The 25,973-nt window shown below is 37.1% G+C and overlaps 1 protein-coding gene across 1 annotated transcript in view; it reads right to left on the bottom strand.

Annotated features, from left to right (window-relative positions):
- Positions 1 to 23,628, bottom strand: part of LOC149822138 (S-adenosyl-L-methionine-dependent methyltransferases superfamily protein) — a 35,617-nt gene extending 11,989 nt beyond the window's left edge. The window contains exons 1-3 of the mRNA XM_089980223.1: positions 23,573 to 23,628; positions 23,418 to 23,476; positions 22,489 to 22,558 (exon numbers count right to left, since the gene is read on the bottom strand). Coding sequence (XP_089836349.1) covers positions 22,489 to 22,558; positions 23,418 to 23,476; positions 23,573 to 23,628 — 185 coding nt within the window. The remainder of the gene's footprint in view (positions 1 to 22,488; positions 22,559 to 23,417; positions 23,477 to 23,572) is intronic.
- Between the last annotated feature and the right edge of the window lie 2,345 nt (positions 23,629 to 25,973).

Here is a 25,973-nt window from a genome sequence, read left to right as displayed (position 1 = left end):
CCGGGTAACTACAAACAAGGTTATCCAAGACCCACATTCCCACAAGCCCCTTTCCAGCTTAGCGCGCCTTCTCCCCAAGAACCCACAGCGAGTCAGTCCTTTCAGGAGAAGCTTTCCGAGGCCTTCTCTAACGTAAAGGCCAACCTCAATTCTCATACGCAGACAATAGCAAAACTAGAGACCCAGATGGAACAGTTGATGGAACAGTTGGTTGAGGCCTTGAGCAGGCGCAATGAAATGAGCATTTCGAGTCAGCCTGTTGTCAACCCGAGAGGTAAGGAACCTATGCACCATGGCCTGCACATCACAAAATCTCATCATGAGCAGGCTAACTCTATTATGACCCTTCGGAGTGAGAATGAACTCCACCTCATTCAGGAGAAAACTGAAGAACCCAAAGAAAGACTTATTGACCAGTCGATCTCTCCTACCAGGCCCAAAGAAAGCGGCCAGGGCCCACGGCATGTGCCTTCTCCTTCGTATATTCCTAGAGCCCCATTTCCTCAGGCATGTTCACATAAACTTTCTCCTACTCGATATCATCTAACAAGTGTTTGTTTATGCACAGTTTCTTAAAGACCTTTGCACGTAGAAGAGAAAATCAAGATCTATGCCCAAGAAGATCTTCCTGACTGAGCAGGTGAGCTTCGTGTTTCAGCACCAAGCTCCACCTAAACTTAAGGATCTGGAGGCACTGATCATCTCTTGTGTCATCGAGAACATGACTATTGATCATGCACTGCTCGACCTTTGGGCCAGTGTGAACATATTGTCGGGTTTCTTTTATGACATTTTTGGGATTGGGAATTTAAAACCCACTATAACCATCTTACAGTTAGAAGACAGGTCTACCAAGCTTCCCAGGGGAATCTTGGAAGATATGTTAGTCAAGGTCGAGGACTTTTATTTTCTTGTTGATTTTCTCGTTCTGGATATAGAAGGCATTGATGTCGCTCATCGGACCCCGTCATTCTCGGCAGACCATTCTTGGCCACTGCAAACTCGTGTATTAACTGTCGTACTGGGGAGATGGATGTTTCTTTTGGCAACAAGCGATTGCGGATAAACATATTTGATACTGCCACGAGAGCGACAGGAAATAACGAATGCTTCCATATGAAGGACGTTAAATGGAAGCAATTTGATCCACAGTTGGATACTTGCATGGATAGATATTAGGTTTATGGCTCACCATCATATGAGAATCATCCCCACGAGATTCACCATGATTTTCAATTAAATATGGTGATTACGCTCGTTCCTAGCAAGAAAAAGAGTCATCGCCGGGTCAAAAGGGATAAAGTTGGAGGAAATGTAGTGGACAGGGCGAAGGATGAAACTATATATCTCAGACCTCCCGATTGAGCATGACCTTGAGTCCATTGATCTCATGGACAATGAAGGGTAACCAAAGATCTGTCTGGCTGAAACGTAAAACTTAGCATTTTTTGGGAGGCAACCCATACTGTTGTTGTAATTTTAGTAATCCAGTAGTTTTTGTTTCTTTTTGTTTTATGAGCATGTATAATAGATCATGTATACATTTCATTTTTTGGATATGATTTATGAGTTACAGATGACAGGACAGCTTCCAGCAAATATATCAGGTAATATCCATCCCTTCTCTTGTGTGTCTTTTGTTTCTAGTGTGCATTCATTTAGTTACATATAAGCATGGGGGAGTGCCACCGACGACAGTGTCATTCAAGCATGGGGGAGGGTATAGTTTGCATAATCTAACATTTTAGAGAATTTTTAAGCCCCACGAAAAAAAATCTGACACTAATCTGGAAAAACATGGTTATTTATGTGAATTTCAAAGAAACGATGGTAAATGAATGTTAGAGTTTATTTTGAATCACAAGTATGAATATACACAGCTTTATTTTTGAAAAACTAAGCAAATGAACAATATAAAAAATAAGAGCTTAAAAATGAAAAAGTGCATATGTTTAGTTGTTTGATGTCTTCGTTATTCCCTAGTAGCTTGGCTCAGACACAAATTGAAATGTTTGATTCCCATGTCGAAAAGGACAATGAAGGAAATCACTTCTTTGTCTAAGTTAATATCTATGGCCTATTTGGTTCGAGCAAATATGGCCTCAAAGATGTTTACACATGGTGCCCTAAAGTCATCTGGTTTGGGAGTCACTGGAGCAAAAGCTCGTTACATGGACTTTATAGAGAGCTTAAGAGATGTTGACATTACACAGTGCACATGATAAGAAGAAAGTTATACGTAAAACTATAAAAATAGAAGGTCTACTGACTCGAGCAATTAAGTCCGAGGAATACTTTGTATATGGTGCCCTAAGGTCGTTTGGCCTGGGAGACACTAACCCAAAGCTCGTTACACGGGTCACGAAAACCTAAAAATTGGTATAGTGTTCAACGGAAAAAAATGAGGAAAAAGTGTGGAAAATTAAAAATTAAAAAAGAAAAAAAAATCAAGAGCATAAAGACAAAGTTCACTGCTTAAAAATAATTATGAAAACCTGTGTAAAAAATATATAAACGAGGATAAATAAACAATGACATGTGTATATTTGATTTTCTAAGAATAAAGCATAAATGATTATGATATTTAGAAAAATAAAGAAAAAAGTTTTTATTTTGTGATGGTATGTAAAGACTCTAAATATGTTTTGAGAGTGTAATGTCATAAAATATTTGTTTAAACAAACTCCTTAGTTGTCTAATGTTTCTTGAAGTTGAATATTTATGTATACATGATAGAGATGTTTGTGGGTAGCATCACTACAAACCCTCACGAGATCTTACTCGTCCAGTGGAGTAACCCAAGGGTTTAAAGAGCTTGTTGGATACGCTAAATGCAACAATGATTCCTACGAAAGTGAGTTAGTATTTGATTTGCTTGTTTTGCTTTTACTTTTTCTGTGAGGGTCAGTTTGCTCGAAGACTAGCAAACGATAACCATAAGGGAATTTGATCATGCATAAATTATGCATTGTAGATTCACATTTTTATACATGATCCATCGCAAAAATGGCATAAAAACTCATTCTTATCAATGTTTTCCAGGGCATTGATTAATTTGCAAAAAGAAGAAAAATCGCACAAAACAAGTTTACCTTAGTGTTTCTTTTGAAAATATTTTTTAGAAAAAGTAGTTTTAGAAATTTTATAAAAATAGGTAGTGTTTAGAAAATAATTAGTTTAACCTAATTTTGTTTTATAAATAACATTATGGAGAAGGGGGGCGTCGTCCTCCCATTAGGAAAAACGCCAGCCTCTTCTCTCCCTCTTCTCTCTTTGTCTCTCTCTTTTCGTTCTATCACCGGTTCTTCCCTGTCTCTTCCTCTCTTTCTCCTTGATTTCATCTTTCTTCTGATCCTTGCTATCGTCGATGCTTCTTACTCTGTCATCGGAGCATGCGTTCAACCACAGGAACGACCACTTCTTCTCAACCCCTCCATCGAAAGCAGCTGCGAGGTTTGCTTCTTCTCCCCCATCTCTCTAGTTGTTTTCCATGTAGTTTAGATTTATTTTGTTTTATCGCATGCATAAAAACATATTTTTGCATTGCATACATCGTAGTTTATTTGCAGCAATATTGTTTCATTTAGGATAGTTTGATTTCATATTTTCGCTTTCTACATATTAGATTAGAACATGTTGCATGTTGTAATAAGGCCTTTTTATTTTTTAGCCCTCCGCAGAGGGTAGCACATTTTATTTACATTTTACTTAAAGGCAATACAGATTATTTTGTCTGGGGTACAAAAGTCTTTTTAAACACGTTTCATGTGTTCGACCCGGACTTCACCACTAGTGTGAACCGGAAATTTGAGATTTGATGCACGGTTTGCACAAACGAGTTTTATTAAGAAATATCTTTTAAAATACTTTCACGAAAAGTTGCATCACACACACTTGGTTGTCGGGTGAAGGAGCACCCCATATTCGATGTTATGGTTGGTGATGGCATCAATCTGAAGTGCCCCGAGGTGTGTCATGACATGATGTCGAGGCTCCAAGAGTCAATTTTGAGGTGGATTTGTATGTGTTACCCATGCGTGGGGTGGGTGTCATGCTCGACATGTGTTGGTTATGTTCGCTTGGCATGATCACATGGGACTTCGTCCCGGTGTACATGGTCTTTTGGAAGGGTGATACCACGGTGACTTTGAAGGTTCATAAGCCTCTTAGCTCAGGGGAGGTTCCAGCCAAGGGAGTGTAAGAAAGTGAAAAATACGCTACAACAAATGTCTCTCAACAAGTTCTCACAAATACATCATAAGAACCACAAAGGTTCACAAAGAGAACTTAAGAATACACACAACCCGAAACGGGTATAAAAATGAAAAATAAACAATTTTATTGATTTGAGATAAAAACCCAAAACAAGAGTAAGTATTTACAAGGGGAATAGCCCCATATTTATAGAGAGGTAGAGAGAAGCCTTAAGAGAGCTGTTGCACTCTCCAACGGCTCTAATAGAGCTGTTGGGAGTCCAACAACTCTTTTTGGATTTACCTTTTTGACTTGGTCAAAAAGGTATCTTTTTGACTAGTCAAAAAGGTAAAGGCCAAATCAGTCCAATGATGGACTGGTTTGGCTAATTCTAGTTGTATTTTAACTAGAATTAATTAAACGAAAAATCCTAACTAGAAAGGAGATAAAACATTACATGTCTATGAGATTACATATGAGATATTATATGAGATTACATATTTTAACAGGGAGCCCTCAAACTTACGGTTGGATAACCGAAAGTTTGCCTAAGAGAGTGAAACCTAGGAGCAGCGAGAGGCTTGGTGAAGAAATCGGCCAGCTGATATTCTGTAGCAACATAGGGAAGATTGATGGCGCCACGCAAAAATTCCTCTCGAACATAATGACAATCCATTTCTATATGCTTGGTGCGTTCATGAAATGTCTGATTGCTTGCAATATAGATAGAGCTCTTGTTGTCACAACACAGATTTGATGCTTTTGGACTTTCAACTCCCATATCGGAAAGTAGACGTCGAAGCCAGACTAATTCCATAGTAGTTGTAGACATTGCCCTATATTCAGCTTCAGTTGATGAGAGAGAGACCTTTTGTTGCTTCTTACATCGCCAAGACACCAAGGATTCTCCTAAAAAGACACAAAAACCTGTAGTTGAGTGGCGGACATTTGGATCACCACCCCAATCTGCATCAGTATAAGCAAGCAATTCTAAGTTAGAGGAAGCGGATAAAAATAATCCTCGAGAAATAGAATTTTTGATATATCTAATAATACGCAAAACTGCTCCCATATGAACAGAAGTTGGAGCATGTTGAAATTGACTGGCTGTATGGACCGCATGTGTAATGTCAGGTCTTGTGATAGATAGATACGATAGAGCCCCAACAAGTTGCCTATATGGAGTCGGATTCTCGAGTGGCTCTCCATCATCAATCTTTATTTTGACATTCACAATCTCAGGAGTATCAACATATCTTTTATCTGAAATACCTGACCTGGCAACAATATCTAATGCAAACTTAGATTGAGTTAGCAAGTAACCTCTAGGTGAGTAGGCAACTTCTATACCAAGAAAATATTTCAAAAAACCCAAATCACTCATTTCAAAATGTGTTTTGAGAAATTTTTTAATATCATAAACTCCCTGTTTATCACTTCCAGTGATAATCATGTCGTCAACATAGAGTAGAAGGATGATAATACCTGCATCAGAATTCTTAACAAACAAAGTTGTGTCAGTAAGACAAAACCGAAAACCAAAATCAAGCATAACCTTACTAAACTTATCATACCAAGCTTTTGGAGCTTGCTTGAGACCATATAAAGCCTTGTTTAGGCGAAGTGTTTTCCCTTTAGGTATATTCATTCCTGGTGGTGGGTCCATGTATACTTCTTCAGCTAAAGTTTCATTTAGAAAAGCATTTTTAACATCCATTTGAAAGATATGCCATCCCTTTATTGATGCAAGAGCTATTAGGATTCTAACAGTGGCCATTCTAGCTACTGGGGCAAAGGACTCTTCATAGTCTATTCCATATTCTTGAGAATAACCTTTTGCCACCAACCGGGCCATGAATCTTTCAAGAGTGCCATCACTCTTGGTTTTCACCTTGTACACCTAGCGACAACCAATAGGTTTCTTGTTGTTTGGAGGATGGTCTTGAATGGTCCAAGTATTTGCTTTTTCTAAGGCTTCTAATTCGACTTTCATAGCCTTGACCCATTCTGGTTGATCCTTGGCTATATCATAACTGAGAGGTTCTTCATAGGAATGAATTAGAGCAATAAAGGCTTGATGTTTTGGTGAAAAAGACTGATATGACACAAACTTTGCAGGAACCCTCGAGATCCTAGTGGATTTTCTAGATGAAGAGGCAGATTCATGTTCCCTTGTGTATTTATCCAGGGCACATTGTCTTTCTAAATTTCCTCGTCTAGAGTATTGAATACAATCTTGACTATTTCTATGAGGATCAAAATCAATCACATCCATCTGATCATCTAGATCAATTTCTCTTTCACTATCCTTTGGAACTAGATCCAACAAGAAGGAATACTCATCTATTTCAGTAGAATTTTTGTTTTCAAAAAAACTTTCATTTTCTAGAAAGGATACATTCCTTGAAACGTATAACTTGTTGTTTTTAGGGTCAAAACATCTGTATCCTTTTTTATTATTTGCATATCCTAAAAAAGTACAGGGTATAGCACGGGGAGAGAATTTATCATTCTTATCTGTAAAAACAAAGCACTTGCACCCAAACACCCTCAGTCTAGAATAATCAGGTTTTTGTTTATAAAGCTTTTTAGTAGGAGAAATATTCTTTATTGAGGATGAGGGCATCCTATTAATAAGATACACAGCAGTTAAAATAGCTTCGGTCCAAAAAACTTTAGGAACTTGATGTGTGATAAGTAGTGTTCTAGTTGTTTCTATAATGTGTTTGTGTTTTCTCTCAGCTAACCCATTTTGTTGAGGGGTATAGGGACAAGATTTTTGGTGTGAAATTCCATGTGAGTTCAAATATTCTTTAAATTCAGTTGATAAAAATTCTCCCCCTGAATCAGTGCGAAATATTGAAATATCATTCTTAAATTGATTTTTGACCATATTATGAAATATTTGAAAAAAAGAGAACACTTCAAATTTGTGTTTGAGAAAGTAAATCCAGGTATATCGTGTAAAGTCATCCACGAAAATTACATAGTATAAAAACCCACCTTTTGACGTAACTGGTGCAGGACCCCAAACATCAGAGTGAATTAATTCAAGTGGTCGAGTGGAGACAAAAGTTCTTTCTTGAAATGCTAGTCGTTTCATTTTTCCAAGAATACATTTTTCACAAGTGAAAGTTTCAAAATTACAAATTTTTTCCATGTTTGGAAAGTACTGAAGCTTGGATATACAAGGGTGACCAAATCTTTGGTGTAAAAGATGCAAGCCTACTTTTTGAACATTGCAGCATAATGTTTTCTTGGGTAATTCCAAAAAATCCATGTAATATAAGCCTCCTTCTCTATGGCCTTCCCCAATCAGCTTCCCTGACTGGTGATCCTGTACTTGACAATCATGAGAAGAGAAGGAAACATTACACCCATGATCAGTTAATTGAGAAACAGATAAGAGATTTAGATTAAGTTTGGGGATATATCTAATCTTTGGAACACAAAATCCTTTTGAGTTTTGAGAGTTATTTTCGAAATTTCCTATTCCTTTTATCTCAAGGGATGTTCCATCCGCAGTAAAAACACTCGATCCACTTGAGTCATAACAATGCGACAGTAATTTTAAATTTGGTGTCATGTGAAAAGAAGCACCAAAGTCAAGAAGCCATAGGGGTTTACCTGGATCGGAGGTGCCAACAGAAGAGATCGTAGCTCCAGCTGAGGGAGAAGTTCCTTTAAGAAGAGGTTGTAGAGCCTCCACCAGCTGAGACAGGGACATGTTTCCAATGGATGTCTCATTTGATTCTTTTGATTCAACAACAGCTACCTTCTTCTCATAAGATTTTTTCAACTTTGGACTGTAAGTTTTAACATGTCCGGGTTCATGACAGTAATAACAAATAACTTTTCTCCTTTCAAAATCGCCTCCTTGCCTTTCATTGTTTATTCTCCCAATATGTGGAGGTTTGTATGTGCGAATGTGATTACCTCGTCTAGATACAGCTAAAACTGTATCATCATCGCTTTTGTCGACTCGTTTCTTGAGTCTATTTTCTTCCATACTTAGCTCTTCAATGGTATCTTCAATAGAGGGAACATTTCCCCGATGTAGAAGAGCGGACTTGGTTGATTCAAATTCGGGTCTCAACCCATTTATAAATTGAAAAAAATGCTCCGCATTTACTTGATTTTGGCGAAGCTCAATGTCTTGTGGACAATGCCACTTTGGTTCAAGAAGAGCCAACTCTTCCCATAGTTCGGATAAGCTATTGTAGTATTCTCTAATACTTCTCTCTCCTTGAACCATATTCCGAACCTTTTCTTGTAAGTTACATATATGAGCAATATCTTTAAGAGAATACATTCTCTTAAGATATTCCCACGCATCATTAGCATGTTCAAATTTTGCGAGACTTGAACACTTCTTTATGTCTACACTAGAAATTAGCCAAGACATGATCTTGGCGTGACCCATTCTCCATTCTTTCCATTCCTTTTCATATGTAGAGATGGCCTTAGTTTTTTCCACCTCCAATGAGGTACTTCTCTTCCACCTTCTTCTTTAGTGAGCGTTAGTTTAGGTTCTTTATCGGTTCCATCAACTAAGCCCCATAGACCCTTTCCCCAAATAAGATGCTTCATGATTGAAGCCCATGTTACATAGTTTGAATCGTTGAGTTTTATGGACTTAATGGTGACATTATCATTGTCATCCATTTTACAAGCTTGGGAATGAGAGGGGAAGAAGAAAAGCAAGTGGGAAGAGGAATATTTTAACCACAAAGATCGAAAATAAGTAGCCTTCCACGCCCTTCAAGGCTACACACGAGCACTCCTTCAAAGAGACTTCACTTTCTTGAAGAGTAGTTGCATGGCACGCTTCCCAATACACGTCCAACGACCTTGCTCTGATACCATGTAAGAAAGTGAAAAATACGCTACAACAAATGTCTCTCAACAAGTTCTCACAAATACATCATAAGAACCACAAAGGTTCACAAAGAGAACTTAAGAATACACACAACCCGAAACGGGTATAAAAATGAAAAATAAACAATTTTATTGATTTGAGATAAAAACCCAAAACAAGAGTAAGTATTTACAAGGGGAATAGCCCCATATTTATAGAGAGGTAGAGAGAAGCCTTAAGAGAGCTGTTGGACTCTCCAACGGCTCTAATAGAGTTGTTGGGGAGTCCAACAACTCTTTTTGGATTTACCTTTTTGACTTGGTCAAAAAGGTATCTTTTTGACTAGTCAAAAAGGTAAAGGCCAAATCAGTCCAATGATGGACTGGTTTGGCTAATTCTAGTTGTATTTTAACTAGAATTAATTAAACGAAAAATCCTAACTAGAAAGGAGATAAAACATTACATGTCTACGAGATTACATATGAGATATTATATGAGATTACATATTTTAACAGGGAGCCCTCAAGCTTTTTAAGGGGTCGGGTGAGGCAACATGGCTAGTGATACAACCAGTTGCCCCACCTGAACATGGAAAACATGAGTCTGTTTTCCCCAAACTCCAACCGGTGTTAGAAGGGTTTTTGATGTATTTGGAGAGCCGAAGGAGCTGCCACCATATCGTTCACAAGATCATCATGTGGTATTGGCACCGGAAAGTGGATTCATGTATATGATGCCCTATCGCTACGCACACGGGCAAAAGGCTGAGATAGAGAAGCTACAGGGGAAATGTTACGAGGTGGCATTATTCGCCTAAGCACTAACCCCTTCTCCTAACCCGTGCTTCTCGTGAGGAAAAAGGAAGAGACATGGCGGTTTTGTGTGGATTATCGAGCGCTCAATGCGATCACAGTTAAGGACAAGCATCCAATAACAATGATCGATGAATTGCTCAATGAGCTTCATGAATCCACAATCTTCACCAAGTTGGATCTCTCTGTCGGATATCACGAAATCCGAATGTCGGAGCAAGATATAGAGAAGATGGCCTTCCATACCCATAATGGTCATTTTGAGTTCTTAGTCATGCCCTTTGGCTTGACTAACGCACTCGCGACATTTCAAAGGCTCATGAACGACCTCTTCTAACAAGTGCTATGCAAGTTTGTACTTGTCTATTTTTACATCTTAGTATACTCTAAGAGTCTAGAGGATCATGTGGGGCATGTCTCGTATGCACTTGGGGTGCTTGGGGACCACAACTTGTATAATTTTGGATAACATAATGTTTCATATTTGGGTCACATTACAACGGAAAAGGTGTGACCACCGATCTTGATAAAGCAAAGGACATGTTGAGTTGGTCCAAGCCCCAGTCCATTCAGTCTCTAAGGGGTTTTTTGGGTCTCACGGGGTACTATAGGAGGTTTATAAGGTCGTATGGTGTAAATACCCCAAATTTTCCAGCTTCGCTCACAAAGCCTTTCCTCTTGCCACTGGGACCCGCTCTCTAGTTGGTCGACATCTGATCCAGGGCCATCCAGAGCCCAAATTTTGCCCCAAATTCAAATACTTCAAAATTTAATCTCAATTTCAATCATCAATTTTTGCCTTCGAACAGAAATGTTCAATTCTTTGTCTCTGCCAGAGGTCCGGGATTTCAAATCTCTCGTTGAGGGTTTGCTTTTTGCATCTCATTTCATATCATCTCATATCATCATTTCGTGTCATTTCATGTTATCTCATCACATTGCATGTCATTTTCGAGATCCAGCACTCTGGTTTTTCAAAATCTTCAAATCCAAATTTGATTTTAAAACCCTATTTCGAAATAAATTTCAAAAAACCTGGGTTTTTAGATCGATATTTGCAATTTGTCAACCCCCAGGATCTTATATTTCTTTATTTAAAAATATTTTCCTTAGAAAAGCGATCTGGATTCATTTTAAACTCAATTTTTAATTGATCTCAATTCTCATATGAGACCCATCAAGGTGGTGTCGCTTCTGGATTCCTTCATTTCTCAAATTTCAGACTTTTAGTTGATTTAGGACTCTGTCTTTTTATCTCTTCAAACCTTTTTCAAAATTTTATTTTGGTTTTAAGTCAGAGGTAGTCCTATCCCTCGTCAATTTCTTTCATTTTGGCCAAAATCTCAGAGTTTCAGTCGGACTAGGACTCTATCTCAGAGTTTCAGTCGGATTAGGACTCTCTTTCACTGATATTTTTACCTATTTCCAAGAAAATCTTTCAAAATATTTTATTTTGGCCCAAAATTTTAGAGTTTTAGTCAGATTAGGACTTTATCCCAATTCATCGTTTATTCTTGTTTTTCACTTGTTTTCAAAAACCTTCTCATTTGACTTTCAAAAGACAAAATTTTAGAATTTCAGTCAAACTAAGACTCTATCACAGAGTTTCAGTCGGATTAGGACTCTATCTTTCATCTCTATTTTCACATGTTTTTGAGAAAATCTTTCCAAATCCTTCGAAAGAAGTCAAAATTTTAGAGTTTTAGTCGGATCAGAACTTTGTTCCAGAGTTTCGGTTGGATCAGGACTCTAACCCTAACTTCATTTTTTGAGAAAATCTTTCAAAAACTTCTTTATTGATCTTTCAAACAATCGAATTTCAAAATTCCAGGACTTCATTGTAGAGTTTCAAAATTTTAGGCCTCTACCCCACAGTTTCAATCAATCCAGAACTCTACTCTGATTTCCTCTTTTTACTTTTATTTCACTTATTTTTCGAAAACAAACCCAATTCTCAGGGTTTCAAAATTCTGACACTTTATCCTAGAGTCCCAATTGATTAGGACTCTAACCCTGGTTTCATCTTTTGTTCATTTTTACTAACTTCTGAGAAGATCTTTCAAAATCTCTTTGTTTTTCTTTTAAAAACTAAAATTTAAGAGTTTCAAAATTTTAGGACTCTAGTCAGGAGTTTCAATTGGTTTAGGACTCTAATTTTCTCTAATTTTCTCCTTCGCTTTTATTCTCATTTGTTTCAAAATCTTTTTTTAACCTTTATTTTAACCTTTTCAAAAACTCAGATGTGGGGCCCACACACCTGGCGCCACATCCGAGAGATTTTTAATTCATTTAGGACTCTAGAGGATTTAGAATTTTGATTTTCATTTTTTGTTTTAAACTCTTTTTGAAAATCTTGTTTTTAACCCCTTTATTTTCAGGTTTTTAAAATCATTTTCTGAAAAAACAAGTGGGGCCCACACTAGGTGACGCCACATTTGAAAATATTTTGGTTAACATAGGATTAGTCAATGTTCTAGTTAGGTTAGAAGTTTAAAAGAGTCAAAATTGATTTTAAAAATCTATTTTCACTTTAGTGTTTTTAACTTTTTTTAAGGGTTTTAAAAACCAAATGTGGGCCCACCTAGGTGGCGCCACATTTGAGATATTTTTAAAAGATCAATTAGGTTAATTAGAGACCAATTGGGAAGGTTGAAAAGTCAAACCCTGCTGGAAAAATTGCCCCTCTTAATTGATTTAATTAGAAAGAGTTTTAAAAAATAAAAACTCCTTAATTAACCCTAATTAAGGAGGTTTTGAAAAACTATAAATAGGGGACTCTAGGGGGTCAAAATGTTTTTCTCACTCTCTCTCTCTCCCAAATTTCGTGGTGCTCTCCTCTCCTCCACCCTTCCTCCTTTCTCCATTGTTGCAACCCCAAGGTAAGTTCATCTTCCGCTTCTTTTACTTGTTTTATTTTTTTATTTATTTTCTTCGCGTCTTCACCATTGTCACCCCTATGCATGACCCCTTTTCGTTTTTTTATTCAAGATTCATGCTCCACGATTTGATATCATGATCCATTGATCATCCATGTCTCTTTTCATCTTTTTGATTCATCAAAATCGTTGACATCATGCTCATTATATTAAACACCTGAAAAAGATCGAGATTCGACCGTTCGATGATCGAATCCCTCTTTTAATGGCTATATCAAATTCTAACCATGCTCTCCCTAATTTTTTCATATTAATGTTTATTTTATGTGCTCAAGCATCAAATCCAAATTCATTATATTATTTGTAGTTTTTTCTTTATTATTTTTCATGTTTAGAATAGGTTATTTATGCATTGTCGATAATCTGTTAATTTCGATCCCGGGCACGCGAGAACGATGTTATTTCATGTTTGATTTTCTGTCAAAAAAATATGATTTTTTTAGGGTCAATCCATGCGTTTGTCAGTGATTTCCTATAAAAAAAATCAGATTATTTTGGGTTTTGTAACCCTGTCAAAAAAATCTAAAACTGAAGTATGTTTTTTTAACTGTGAAATCGCTATGTGGATTTGGGAACGACTTGCCGAGGCAATATCTCCCTCATCGGAGATCCGATCAACAATCCATAAGTTGCAGCGTGTTCGTTATCATGTCTATTATTCTCTGTAAAATTTTCAGATTTTTATATATCTGTTTGCTATTTTTCCTCTGTCAGAAATCAGAATCGGTTTTAAAGAGCCCATTATGCATTGTCTAAACCCTAGATCGACTTGCGTAGATCGTATCTCCCTAACCGGAGATCCGATCGATGATCTGTAAAAAGGAGTATCTTCATCTGCGTGTTTACTGTCATCTGATAAAATTTTATAATTTTTTAACACAGTTTGATGTATTTCCCTGTACCCGAAACCGGATGTCTTTATTTCAACTCGTTACATATAAGCTGAAATCAAGCGTATATTGTCAGAATGATATCTCCCTAACCGAAGATGATTTTTCTGATCTGTAAAAAGGAAAATTTTTGTTTATCTGTCTAGCATCTCTCTGTAAATTTTTATTAATTGCTATGGTGGTTTGATCCCTGATTCGGGTCTGACATTGTGATAGGTACGTGCCCGCGGGTGAAATTGCATATTTCATGTTTTTATTTAATTTTCATATCAAAATAATACCAAAAATCCTATTCTTCGATTCTATTTTAACGAGCAAAAATTGTTATCTTCATGATATTCCGATTTTTTTATGAAAAGTTTGATATTTTTAGGGTTTGATCATGTTTATAATCATGTTAGGGTGCTTCATACCCGATTTGGTGTTGATTTGAATTTGTTTGATCTTTAAATCAAAATTTTTACAAAAATCTTTTCTGAAAACCCTGATTTTAAGGCAATAGTCTTGTTTTCAGGGGGATTTTTATCATTTTTCCTGAAATTCCGGATTTCAAAGTTGTTTTCTTTTATTATTTATTTAATTTTATATCATTTTTTATTATATTTATCTCAGAGAAACATGAGAAAAGGCTTATATCCGGATAAATTCAGCAATTTCCATATATTGCTGAATAAATCCTGAAAAGTCGACATATCTTCACTAACAAGTTTGCTAGTTTTGAAGGGACATTCAAGACTATATTTTCTTTATTTTTCTTTTCTTTATTTCAATTTATTATTGATGTAAATTGTAAAAACATTGAAATAAGAATTTAAATTCCTGGTTAAAATAAGATTACATTGCATATAGTTTTATTTTTCAATAATGTTAATGTGTGATGGATGATGATTCATGCATATTTCAAATTCACCATGGTCTACACGAATGGCACAAGCACTAGCTTCTAAGGAGTTGATAAACTCGATGGGTTTCGTATTTGTGGCCATAGTCAGAATACGAACGAAACCCAGATTTATCATCTTTTTCTAAGCCACAATCGACCTACACTCTTAGGCTATCTTCAAAAACCATTGCATATTTCAAGGTTTTCTAAATATTTTTCTCCTTTTAGAACCAAATGGGTTATATGGTACGGAATGTTGGGCTGCCAAGAGACATCATATTCAAAAAATGAGTGTAGCTGAGATGCGTATGCTGAGATGGATGTGTGGAAATACAATAAAAGATAAGATTTGGAACAAGGAGATACGTAAGAAAGTAGGCGTTGCACCCATTGAAAATAAGATGAGAGAGAATCATTTACGGTGGTTTGGACATATTCGGCGAAGGCCTAATGATGCTCCAGTTAGAAGGATGGAGAATTGGGAAAATATATTAGTTAAAAGAGGTCGGGGTAGGCCTAGGAAGACATGGATGGAGGTGATAGGAAAGGATATGAATGCTTTGAACCTCACCAAGGACATGGCATTGGATATAAATGATTGGAGGAGAAGGATTCATGTGGAAGACCCAGAATGATTTTCTTTTTTGGTTCATATCGCTGACCCCAATTGTTTTGGGATGAAGGTGTAGTTGTTGTTGTTGTTGTTGTTGTTGTTGTTGTATCTGTCTCCATAGTCAGGGATATGAGGCGAACTTATTCCATTGAAATTCTATAAGGCACATGAACTTCCTTTTTCAGAGGATTTCCTCAAATTGCATTCATTCATTCATCTAAGTTAGATTACATCATAAAAAGATTTCACAGGGCTACACGCCCATTCTTTTGATCAATTCATAAAATCATCTCAGAAAAATCGATTTTCTCCAAGTTATCCTGAATTTTCTCAAAATCGATTTTCTCAAAACATCTGACTTTTCTTCATAAATCGATTTTCCTTTTCTTCAAAAAGCATTTTCCAATGTGATTCACGATTTTCCAATCATCCTCTTTTCCAAGTATTTCAAATTTCTGAAGCAAACATCATGTTTTTTCAATCTGTATTTTTTCAGAATTTCATAGCACATGCCTAATTCTTTGTGCATTTAGGAAATAGAACATCGATTTAGATAGTTGAACAAAGCAAAGCACATGATTGATCCTTTGTTCGATTACCCTTGGTTATGGCGCCAAGAACGGTTGAACCTCGTACCGACAGGCGAGTCCCATTCTTCGGAATTATCCTGCATTTTAAAATAGAGGCGAGTTATTTTCAAAATATTTTTCAAAGGTCAGTTTGACTTGCAAAAGTAAAATTTTGCAATGATAACATATGGTTGTATTGCTTCCCCCCTCATTGCCATGTTAAAGAACGGGTTATTTGCATGGACCCCTCAAGCCGACAAAGCCTTCGAAGAGCTTAAGCGGGCCATGAGTGAGGTACCAGTCTATGTAGTCAAAAAACCCTGACTAGGCGCCAACTAGCTCACCTAGTCGATCTAGGCGTAAGTAAAATGCCTAGGCTTTGCAATTCCTAGGTGGGGTACCTTAAAAAGTACCAATTTTGCCGACTAAGGCGTGGAGTCAGTGGCTAAGCTTCATCCGCCTAGGCCCGAGGGTAGTTTAGTAATTTATTATTATTATATATTTTGTTGATTTTTGTGTATATATATATATATGTGTGTGTGTGTGTTTGTGTGACTTGTTATGTGAAATCATGAAAACATGTTTAGTTATTATATATATATGTGTGTGTGTGCTACTTTGCTTGTAGGATTTTTTATGTGAAACATTAAAAACATGTACAATTAATTTTAATTTATTATATTTTATATATATATATATATATATATGTGTGTGTTACTTTGTTTCTAATGATTTTTTCTATAAAAGCCCGAAAGCATGTTTAGTATTATGAATTATGTAATATGTTATTTATATATCTATGTGTTATTGTGCTTCTATGAAAGGTTGAAAGCATATTTTGTTGATTATACTGAATATGTTGCGAATAATTGAAATATATATATATATATATATATATATATATATATATATATATATATATATATATATATATTCTGGTTATGTATATTAATATATTTTGTGAAAGCATGTGTAATTTTGTACTTGTGTAATTAAAACATCTTGTTTGTAAAAAAATTTAACATGTTTTTATGTATATTTTGTGAACTTTTTTATATTTTAATTGGGGTACCGACTAGTCCCGCCTATTACTTGACTAGTCTTTTTAGGGGTCTACCAACTGGGCAATGCCTAGCGCTTTGACTACATAGGTGCCCATCCTTGCATTGTAGGACTTCTCCAAGGAGTTCGAGGTGGAAACAGCTGCATGTGATGTCGGGATAGGGGTTGTGCTCATACAAGAGGGCCATCCCAGTGCCTTCTTGAGCAAAGTCATTCCAAGCGCAAAGAGAGGCCTATCGACATATGACAAGGAGATGATGACCATTGTGCATGCCATCGAGAAGTGGTGGCCCTATTTCTTGGGGTGTCATTTTGTGGTCAAGATTGATCATAAAAGCCTCAATTACTTAATGCAACAACGAATCTCTACCCCTATATAGTAAAAGTGGCTGGCCAAGCTACTCGGATAGGATTTCAAACTTCAATACAAGAAAGGGAAGGAAATGTGGTAATTGATGCTCTCTCGAGGTTCCATAAGGTTGATGGACAGCTTATGATGCATCCAAACACCTCGAATGTTGGCCAAGCTAATGTAAGAATGACCTTAGATATGATAGATCGACCAATGAGTAGAGCCAACCAAGTCGTGCATTGAGGCCCTAAAGTCATAACTATCCTCGTTGAGGAAATTTTTCCTCTCAACGAGAACCTCAGGGTCGGGGCATAGTAATCTTAGAAGATGGATGGTCTCATCAAGGGTGATCATCAGCTCTCCAAAAGGAAGCCAAAAGGTACCAATCCTCAGCTTCCAACGCTCGGCTATGGCCATGCTAGAGACCAGTTGACTCGATACTCACTTAAGTTAGCAATCTTCTAGTTTGCATCTGCACCATTTGGTGCAAGGAGACCTTGTTCTCTACAAGGGGCATGTTTGGGTGCCACAAGACTTTGAGTTGATATCAAAGTTGATGAGAGAGTTCCATGACTCTCCCATGGCCGACCATATGGCGATGTCTAAGACCTATTTGAAGGTCAAATCCCATTTCTATTGGCGAGGGATGAAGCGAGATGTGAGGGAATACATGCAAAAGTGCCAAATGCAAAAGTGCCAAAGTAACAAATACGAGGCCACCAAGCCTCTTAGTCATCTTAGCCCCTTGCCTATTCCAAAAAAGGCTTGGGTGGAGATTTCCATGGATTTTGTAGAATCACTCCCCGACTCCCAGAAGAAGGTGATATATGTGGTGGTGGACCGATTCACCAAGTATGCACACTTCATAAGCTTGCCCAAGACTTATACGGTGAAAATGGTTGCAGAGGCATTCATGGAGAATGTGGGAAAACCCTACGGGGTGCCATGCACCATTGTATGCAATTGATATCCCACCTTTGTTAGCGGCTTTTAGAGAGAGTACTTCACTCTCGTGGAGACTCAGATGTGTTATACCTCGGCCAACCATCCCCAAATGGATGGCCAAACAGAGGTCATCAATCGGACGTTGGAGATGTATTTACGGTGCTATGCAAGTGAATGCCCCAAGAAGTGGAGCAAATATTTGGCTTAGGCTCAATATGCTTACACACAAGCCACCATTCCTCCCTCGGAATGTCTCCCTATAAGGCTTTTTACGAGCAGCCGCCCCCTAGTTGGCTCACTTACGAGCATGGAAGTTCTTTAGTGAATGAGGAAGACAAGTGATTGCGTTCTAGAGATGAGACGATGTGCCTCCTCAAGAGGAACATCGCCAAAGCCCAGCAACGAATGAAACAAATCTACAACAAGGGCAGAAGCGATCGGGAGTTCCAAGTGGGTGATTGGGTACTCCTCAAGAGGTTACCTAAGGGGCAAAAGTCATTGTTTGGAAGCTTTTGCCCAAGTACTACGGATCTTACCAAATACATGAGAGGCTTGGCAAATCGGCGTACCAGCTCAAGTTGCCCCACAACCCCCTTGGCCTCCTATGCTAGAGGTGGAAGCCCAGGTTGAGAGAGCACCCCGACCCCTTAAGGTGCTCAAAATGAAGAGATTAGAGCAAGTTGGGCGAAAGTGGAGGAAGTATCTTGTTGAGTGGGATCAAGGAAGACTTGGGGAAGCTACTTGGGTATGGGAGGACAATTTGTGGAAGATTCTCCCACTTTTCTCCCCTTGTGGGCAAGTAGATAGGAAGTGTGGTGGAGCTGATACGGCCCACGCAAATGCACACCTGTGCACAGCCTAGGGGTGCCCTCACTCGGCTAAGCACATGGATGCCCACGACCTTGGGTCATTTCATCGTCTTTTTTGGTCTTTTTGCTATTTGGTTTAGTGTGTGGGGTTGAGATCCGAGGCCCGACATATGGTGACCCGGATCCGAATAAGTGGGCAACCCTAGCAGCTTATGAATTAAAGTTCTCTCTCTCTCTCTCTCTCTCTCTCTCTCTCTCTCTCTCTCTCTCTCTCTCTCTCTCTCTCTCTCTCTCTCTCTCTCTCTCTCTCTCTCTCTCTCTCATTGGGAACATATGAAGTTTACTCCAACTATGTCCAGGTAGCTTGACCCCTGGCTAGGCTTGGACAAAGTGAAATACCTAAGCCTCGTACTCACCAGATAGGCTTGACTTCTGGCTAGGGTTGGGCATTTACAGTTGTATGACACATGCATTTGATGTTGATAGACATGTATTGAATATTCAAAAGAAACTGTAAGTAATGCAAGGCTTACATCAGGTCTGTGTGGAGTCACAGAAAACCATAATTACTAGAAGCTTATTGCTACATGGGGAAGCACGCTTTTGCAAAAATGCGCTTCTGAAGAGGGAAACTCCACGCTTCCTTGAAATGAGGGAAAACTTTGAGAAGCCCAATTTCGAAATATGGAAAACTCGCTTCTCTTTAATGGGAAGTTACTTCTCCCTTCGCTTAACATTTTTTGTTTGCTTCTTCTCCCTCTTTTTTTTTAAACAAGCTTGTATGTTGATTTTATATAGTTTTCAACTCATTTTCATGTCATTTCTTATTAGTTTGGCACCCACCCCATATTGCTTGCTCTGTGTGTGTATGTTTTTTCGTTTTTCATGTGCTTCCATATCACTTCACAAGCGTACCTCTCTTCCCTCTGCATACTAGTTTTAACACTAGCTTCCTCACTTCTGCTTTGCACGTTGCTTCTTGTATCCATTTCATTTCCCAGTAACTATGCAGAAAATTACCATAGGAATTTAAAATTTTCAGCTATAATTGTATGGGCATGTTGTACAAGAGCCTGCCATAGCAACAATAGGTAAGATTACTCGTCCATGAGTTTACGAACTCAAAAGATAGAAAAAGAAGAAAAATAGGGAGACAAAATGATTCAAGAACCATGAGAAGAGACACAAGATTTTAAAGTGAGAGAAATTTTAGCTCTAGATAGGAACATAGAAACAATCATGCATGTATGTATATATACAGAAAGAGAGAGGAGAGAGATGGTCCACCCACCTGTCCTCACCTTAAAAAATCATATTTAAAGATGTTTTTCAGAGAATTTAACCACACAGATGTGATCATAGTTGAAAACCTACAAACAGACTCCAAGGTCAAGTTTTTTTATGTAAATAGGATTTTACAAGTATCTAAAAATCAATGGTTCTGAAATTTTCTACATTACAAAATCATATCTACACACTAAAAAAATTTGATCCAAGAGTCTGTCTATAGGTTTTCAACTATGGAGATCGCATTCATATGGTCATATTTGCTGAAAAACATCTTTAAGTACGATTTTTGAAGGTGAGGACAGGAGACTAGACCACTATATATATATATATATAGAGAGAGAGAGAGAGAGAGGGAAGAGGGACCATCCAACCAAAGGAAGGTCCAAAATCTACAACCAATGACGACTCGATGCCTCCCTTTCTCCAATGCTTGAGCATCTCATCGATTGGACCTCATATATTTGTTCTTTATACTTTATTTAGTAAGAAATATGTTTTACATGAAGACTTTACGATATATAGGCAAGTTTTTCAAAACATGAAAAATTGATGGCTCACAATGCATTTAAAACTTTCAAAACGTGGGTCATTGATTTTTAGCACTTTCAAAAATGCATCTAGACATTGAAAATTCACTTACTAAATGAATGATAAAAATACAATATGTAAATCCGATAGATGAAAAACTCAATCATTAGAGAAGGAACGCCATTGATTATCATTGCCTGTAGATTTTGAACCTCTCTCTCTCTCTCTCTCTCTCTCTCTCTCTCTCTCTCTCTCTCTCTCTCTCTCTATATATATATATATATATATATATATATATATATATATTCAGGGTTCAGCATGTCAAAAATTGCATACTTGTGCCTGGCATCAACATTCATATCAGTCCACTATCCAGGTAACATAGAATGTAAATGAAGGCTCTATCAAAGGTTTAACTGACTGACACTCGTATAGACTCAATAAGACTATTTTATGCCCTCTTTCTTTTTCATCCTTGTCCAATTGGCCTGTGGAAAATTCCAAAACCATTTTCAGTTAAATCAAAGATCTACTCAATTAAAAGGTCATGATATCTCATGACAGAAGACCTCAAAAATAACAAGTGTGGGGACTTCAGAATGCACCATCTCCTTAGCGGTTGATGTCATGCTAAAAGTTCAACTAAGAAGGGACAATTGATTAGAGATAAAAAAAGATAGGGTATCATCATACACATTGATGGTGATCAGAGGTCAGCAAATTATATCTAGTTGATTCTAATAAGTCATCCTTGTTTCCAACTTTCCCCTCAATGAAGTGAAGCCATGAACTATCTATGTTATGTCTTTCCCATGAAGAAGTGGATTCCTAGAAATATTTTCATGTATATTGATTATTAATTAGTTTTTAACTACAACTTGATCGACCAATATATCAGTCACCTGTTAGATATTTATGTTAGAAATACTATTAATCATGCAATTATCAGAACCAATATTCCCAAGCCATCAAACTCTTTCGAACGAATTTCTCAGTTTAGCGATGAGCATAATCAACTATTTTTATTACTAAAGCTCTTTTTCCCTCAAACATGCATATAGAGACAGATTTTGCAAATATCATCCTGATTATGAGTCTAAAAGATATCTTCCACAGCTTCGGAAAACAAAAAAGCAACATAATTTCTCCCAGCTGAACATAGGAGCTACGTAACAGGTAGTCCGCATGCCAGAAAGACAACCAGGAAAGTGCTCACATTGCTCATGTAATTATTGAGTTCGACTTGCGTCTTTCTTCAAGAGAAATATCCAACTCCCAAAAATACCACTTCTTCCTCCACGTATTGTGAGGTCAAGAAAAACTGAAAGTAACTGACTACATTTTGCCCCTTCTTTTCACCACCAATAGAAATTTGTATTTGGTAGAAACTTTATCAAATCCTTCTCTCTTTTTTCCCCAAAAATCGCATGATCTAGACAACTAAATCCATGTATGTCTATTCCCATAAAAAGTCTTAGCATTTTCATTCAAAGTTATGCAAACCCCTGGCCAAGGTTCTCCATTATCCAAGCAAAAGAAAAAAGTTTTATTAACTAGATCACATTTTCTGAATACCACAAAGGACTATGCTGCGCTTGACAACCCAAAAAGGAGAAAAGAGAACATAGTATATCAAAGGCAATCTGTAGCATCTAGAAAATCCACATTTGAACCAAATATTCAAGCTAACATCATTAACCATGACTTTGAACAGAAATGATGAAAGCAAGTGGAAATTTGTACCTACAAATGAGCCACCTCAGTTGCCCTACACTTGCCCATAATGTATCCCATTAAAGCATCCACAGCCCTCGAATCTATGAGAAAAAAAGGAAATAAAGATTCACTGCAAATTTCAAGCAAAAAAACAATGTGAGAGGTAAGAATGAGCCAAGCATTCTTTATACACCACCACCAGAGCACGTACGGAGAAATGATTTCTACAAGGACCTGCAAAAAGAAATTTTACAATAATTCTGGTTGAACATGCAAGGAATTGAATTGCATTCTACTATCAACCAAAATATACAACAAATAGTGTCTGAGCGACAACAACTATTTGTAGATGTAGATGTAGATGAAGCAATAAACTGAGAAACAACAATAACCACCATCCTACCGTCATAGCTAATGAACTTTGCAATAATATGAAGTTATGAACTTTTGTGTATTTTAACTTATAAACTGATCTCTCTCTCTCTCTCTCTCTCTCTCTCTCTCTCTCTCTCTCTCTCTCTCTCTCTCTCTCTCTCTCTCTCTCTATATATATATATATATATATATATATATATATATATATATATATATATATATATATATATATATATATATTAAAATTCATGATGGAACACATCTCCATGGCCAAGATTCTCGAATAAGCCATTCGGTACAGACATGACTCCACCTTTAGACGCTGCAAAACTCACTTGAGCATTCCACATGTATTGAAGTAAAGTGACCAACTGTTAACAAAGCCTCAACTTGAAAAAAAAATCCCCATCGTCTTCACAAGGCAAATGTGCTTCCTTAAACATAATTTCTAGGATAATGATGAAAATACCTTTATCCTAAGACTTTTGCAAAAAAAATCACTCCTTCCACACTATGGACCTTAACTACCAATACCAATCCTATCCGGCCCATTGTAAAGAAAAAAAATAAGAGCCTAAAAAGTACCTAAGAGTGGAGACGCCTCCTGGATCGGATTCTCCGTGGAAACTCCACGCCTGGTGGTTCTGCGAGGGAGATGAAGGGGTCTTTTAAGGTTTAGGGTTTGAGGAGAAAACGAAAGTTTGGTTCCGAAGGGAGAAAGGGGAGGAATTAGGGCATACATTTCCCTAAATGGCAAGAGATGAAGGGAACCGCGCGCGCAGATGCAGCGAGCCATCGTCACTCCTCTCTCTCTCTTTTCTTTTATTTCCCTTTCTCTGTTTTCTTTCGAACAGGAACTGAATAGAAATGGAATGGTGCGCACGCGATCTGGGATTCTGGAGTGTAAACTCGTCGGATACATATCGGATTACGTTTGATCCAAAACCGAATTCTGTACGACGGATCCGGATACCAGTCCGGTCCAATAAAGTCGGGTGGAGTCTGGATTCTGGAAACGTGAATGTCCATTCTGGATCCGGGAAGAAAAAGAAGGATGAAAGCAGGCTTTTTATGTAAAATGTTGTAAGGTGACCCCAATTTTAAACATAGGTCCGGTGCAAATTATTGATTTGAATCCAATCTGAATAAGAAAATAATCTGATTTAGTAAATTCGGATCTGATTTAGAATACACATTTGGAGCTTATTTTAAAGATCCATGTTCAAAAATAATTTATTGAATTTGGATTAAATGCAATACCAAGCTCAATTTTGTCGCATCCTGAATTTCAGGCATGCAATTTCTATGTCGGGACCTGTGGGTTATGGGTTGTGCCTAGCCTTAAGATAGTGGTGCAGTTATGTTCAACAAAATTTAGACCTTGGTCCAGTCTTTGGGCACAATTAGGCTCAAAGGATGCTCATAATTAATAGCTTTCCAATGCACCAAGAATAACTCAAATTGAAAGAGTGGTTGAGGATATATGGCCTTCTAAAGTTGGTCAGCACAAACTCGCCCTAAGTTATAGATGAGAAACGACGGTTTGGATGTTCGTGAACAGAGATCTGATGGATTTGAATCTGAACCAAAGGCTCTATAATCTACTTAGGAATGTGTGCAGAGGCCTATAATAGTTGGTTGTGGTTTGAAACACGTGGAAAGGCTGAAAAAAATGTGTAATAGACACCAAATATGATCAAATGGCTAAATTTGGTAGGCATGTTTTTTGTAGCTGGGTTCTACAGCTTAAAGGTTGGGTCAATGGTTCAACCACGACTTGGTTAAATTAAGGGGGGGTTTTACGAACATGAAAGGAGATATCAAGAGAGGTTGGGACATTGGGATAGGTGTAGGTCGATTCTGAAAGTTAGAATTGCCCCGGTATGTGGACAATACTTACCCAGTAGGTGCAGTTTTGGGTGTTCGGGTTGCGGGATGGTTTAGAGAGGCTCCCAAGGTGTTAACTTAGGTATACATGGGAGTTTTCTAATTTTGTTGAAATAGACATAGGAGTTGAGTTATGCAACTCATTAAGTAACTCACTTGTGTACTTGGTTTGATTAATAATGATTCTTTCTTTGCTTTGTTTAATATGAAGCCCAAGGAAGAAACTCATCTCAAATTCTTTTTGCATAAGCTTAGAAAATTCTATACTCGTAGAGTCATTAGTAGCATCGAAAATAATATCATCTACATATATATGACCTATTAAAATGTCATTCGCATTCATTTTGATGAAAAGTATAGTATCACCTGACCTTTTGTAAAACTTTGATTTATCAAAAATGTAATAAGCATCTCATACCAAGCATGAGGGGCTTGTTTTAATCCATAAAGAGCTTTATTTAATTTGAACACGTAGTTTGAGAAATGAGGATCTTAAAATCCTGAGGTCGTTCCGCATAAACTTTTTCTTTGATAAATTCATTCAAGAAGGCATTTTTGACATCCATTTGATATCATTTAAAGTCAATGATACATGCAAATGTTAATAACATCCTAATTGCATCTAATCTAGCTACTTGAATGTAAATTTCATCAAAGTTAATTTATTCTTCTTGGTTATATCCTTGAGTAACAAGTTTAGCCTTATTTATAATAATTTCATCGGATTCATCAAGTTTGTTTTTAAATATTTATTTTATCTCAATAACACGATGATCTTTAGGCCTTGGATCTAAATCTCAAACATCATTTATTTCAAATTAATTAAGATCTTATTGCATAGCTATTATCCAAGATTCATCATTAAGTGCTACGTCAATTGATTTAGGTTCTATTTGATAAACCAACCCAAGAAACTTGCATATATTATTCAAATAAAGTCAAGTTATTACCCCTTAATTTAGGTTACCAAGAATATTTTCTTTGGAATGATCCTTAACATACCTTCATTCTTTAGGAAGATCATTTTGTTGGATTCTCTTCTCTTGCAAATCTTTTAAATGAAGGTTTATCTTTGATTATGCATTATTTTCTTGGTTCATGTTTTCACATTCGTCCTTGCTTTCAAAAATCAATATCTCATTATCAACATTGTTTTCATTTAGATAGATGTTAGATTCATTAAATATAACATGAATCGATTTCTCAACAAACGAGTTCTTTTATTAAACATTCTATAAGCTTTAGAATACAAGG

This window comes from Nuphar pumila, chromosome 11, assembly GCF_984573655.1.
Source record: "Nuphar pumila chromosome 11, dmNupPumi1.hap1.1, whole genome shotgun sequence".
Classification (NCBI taxonomy): domain Eukaryota; kingdom Viridiplantae; phylum Streptophyta; class Magnoliopsida; order Nymphaeales; family Nymphaeaceae; genus Nuphar; species Nuphar pumila.
The sequence above is the reverse complement of the archived record's forward strand: the minus strand, read 5'-3'. Positions and strand labels throughout refer to the sequence as shown.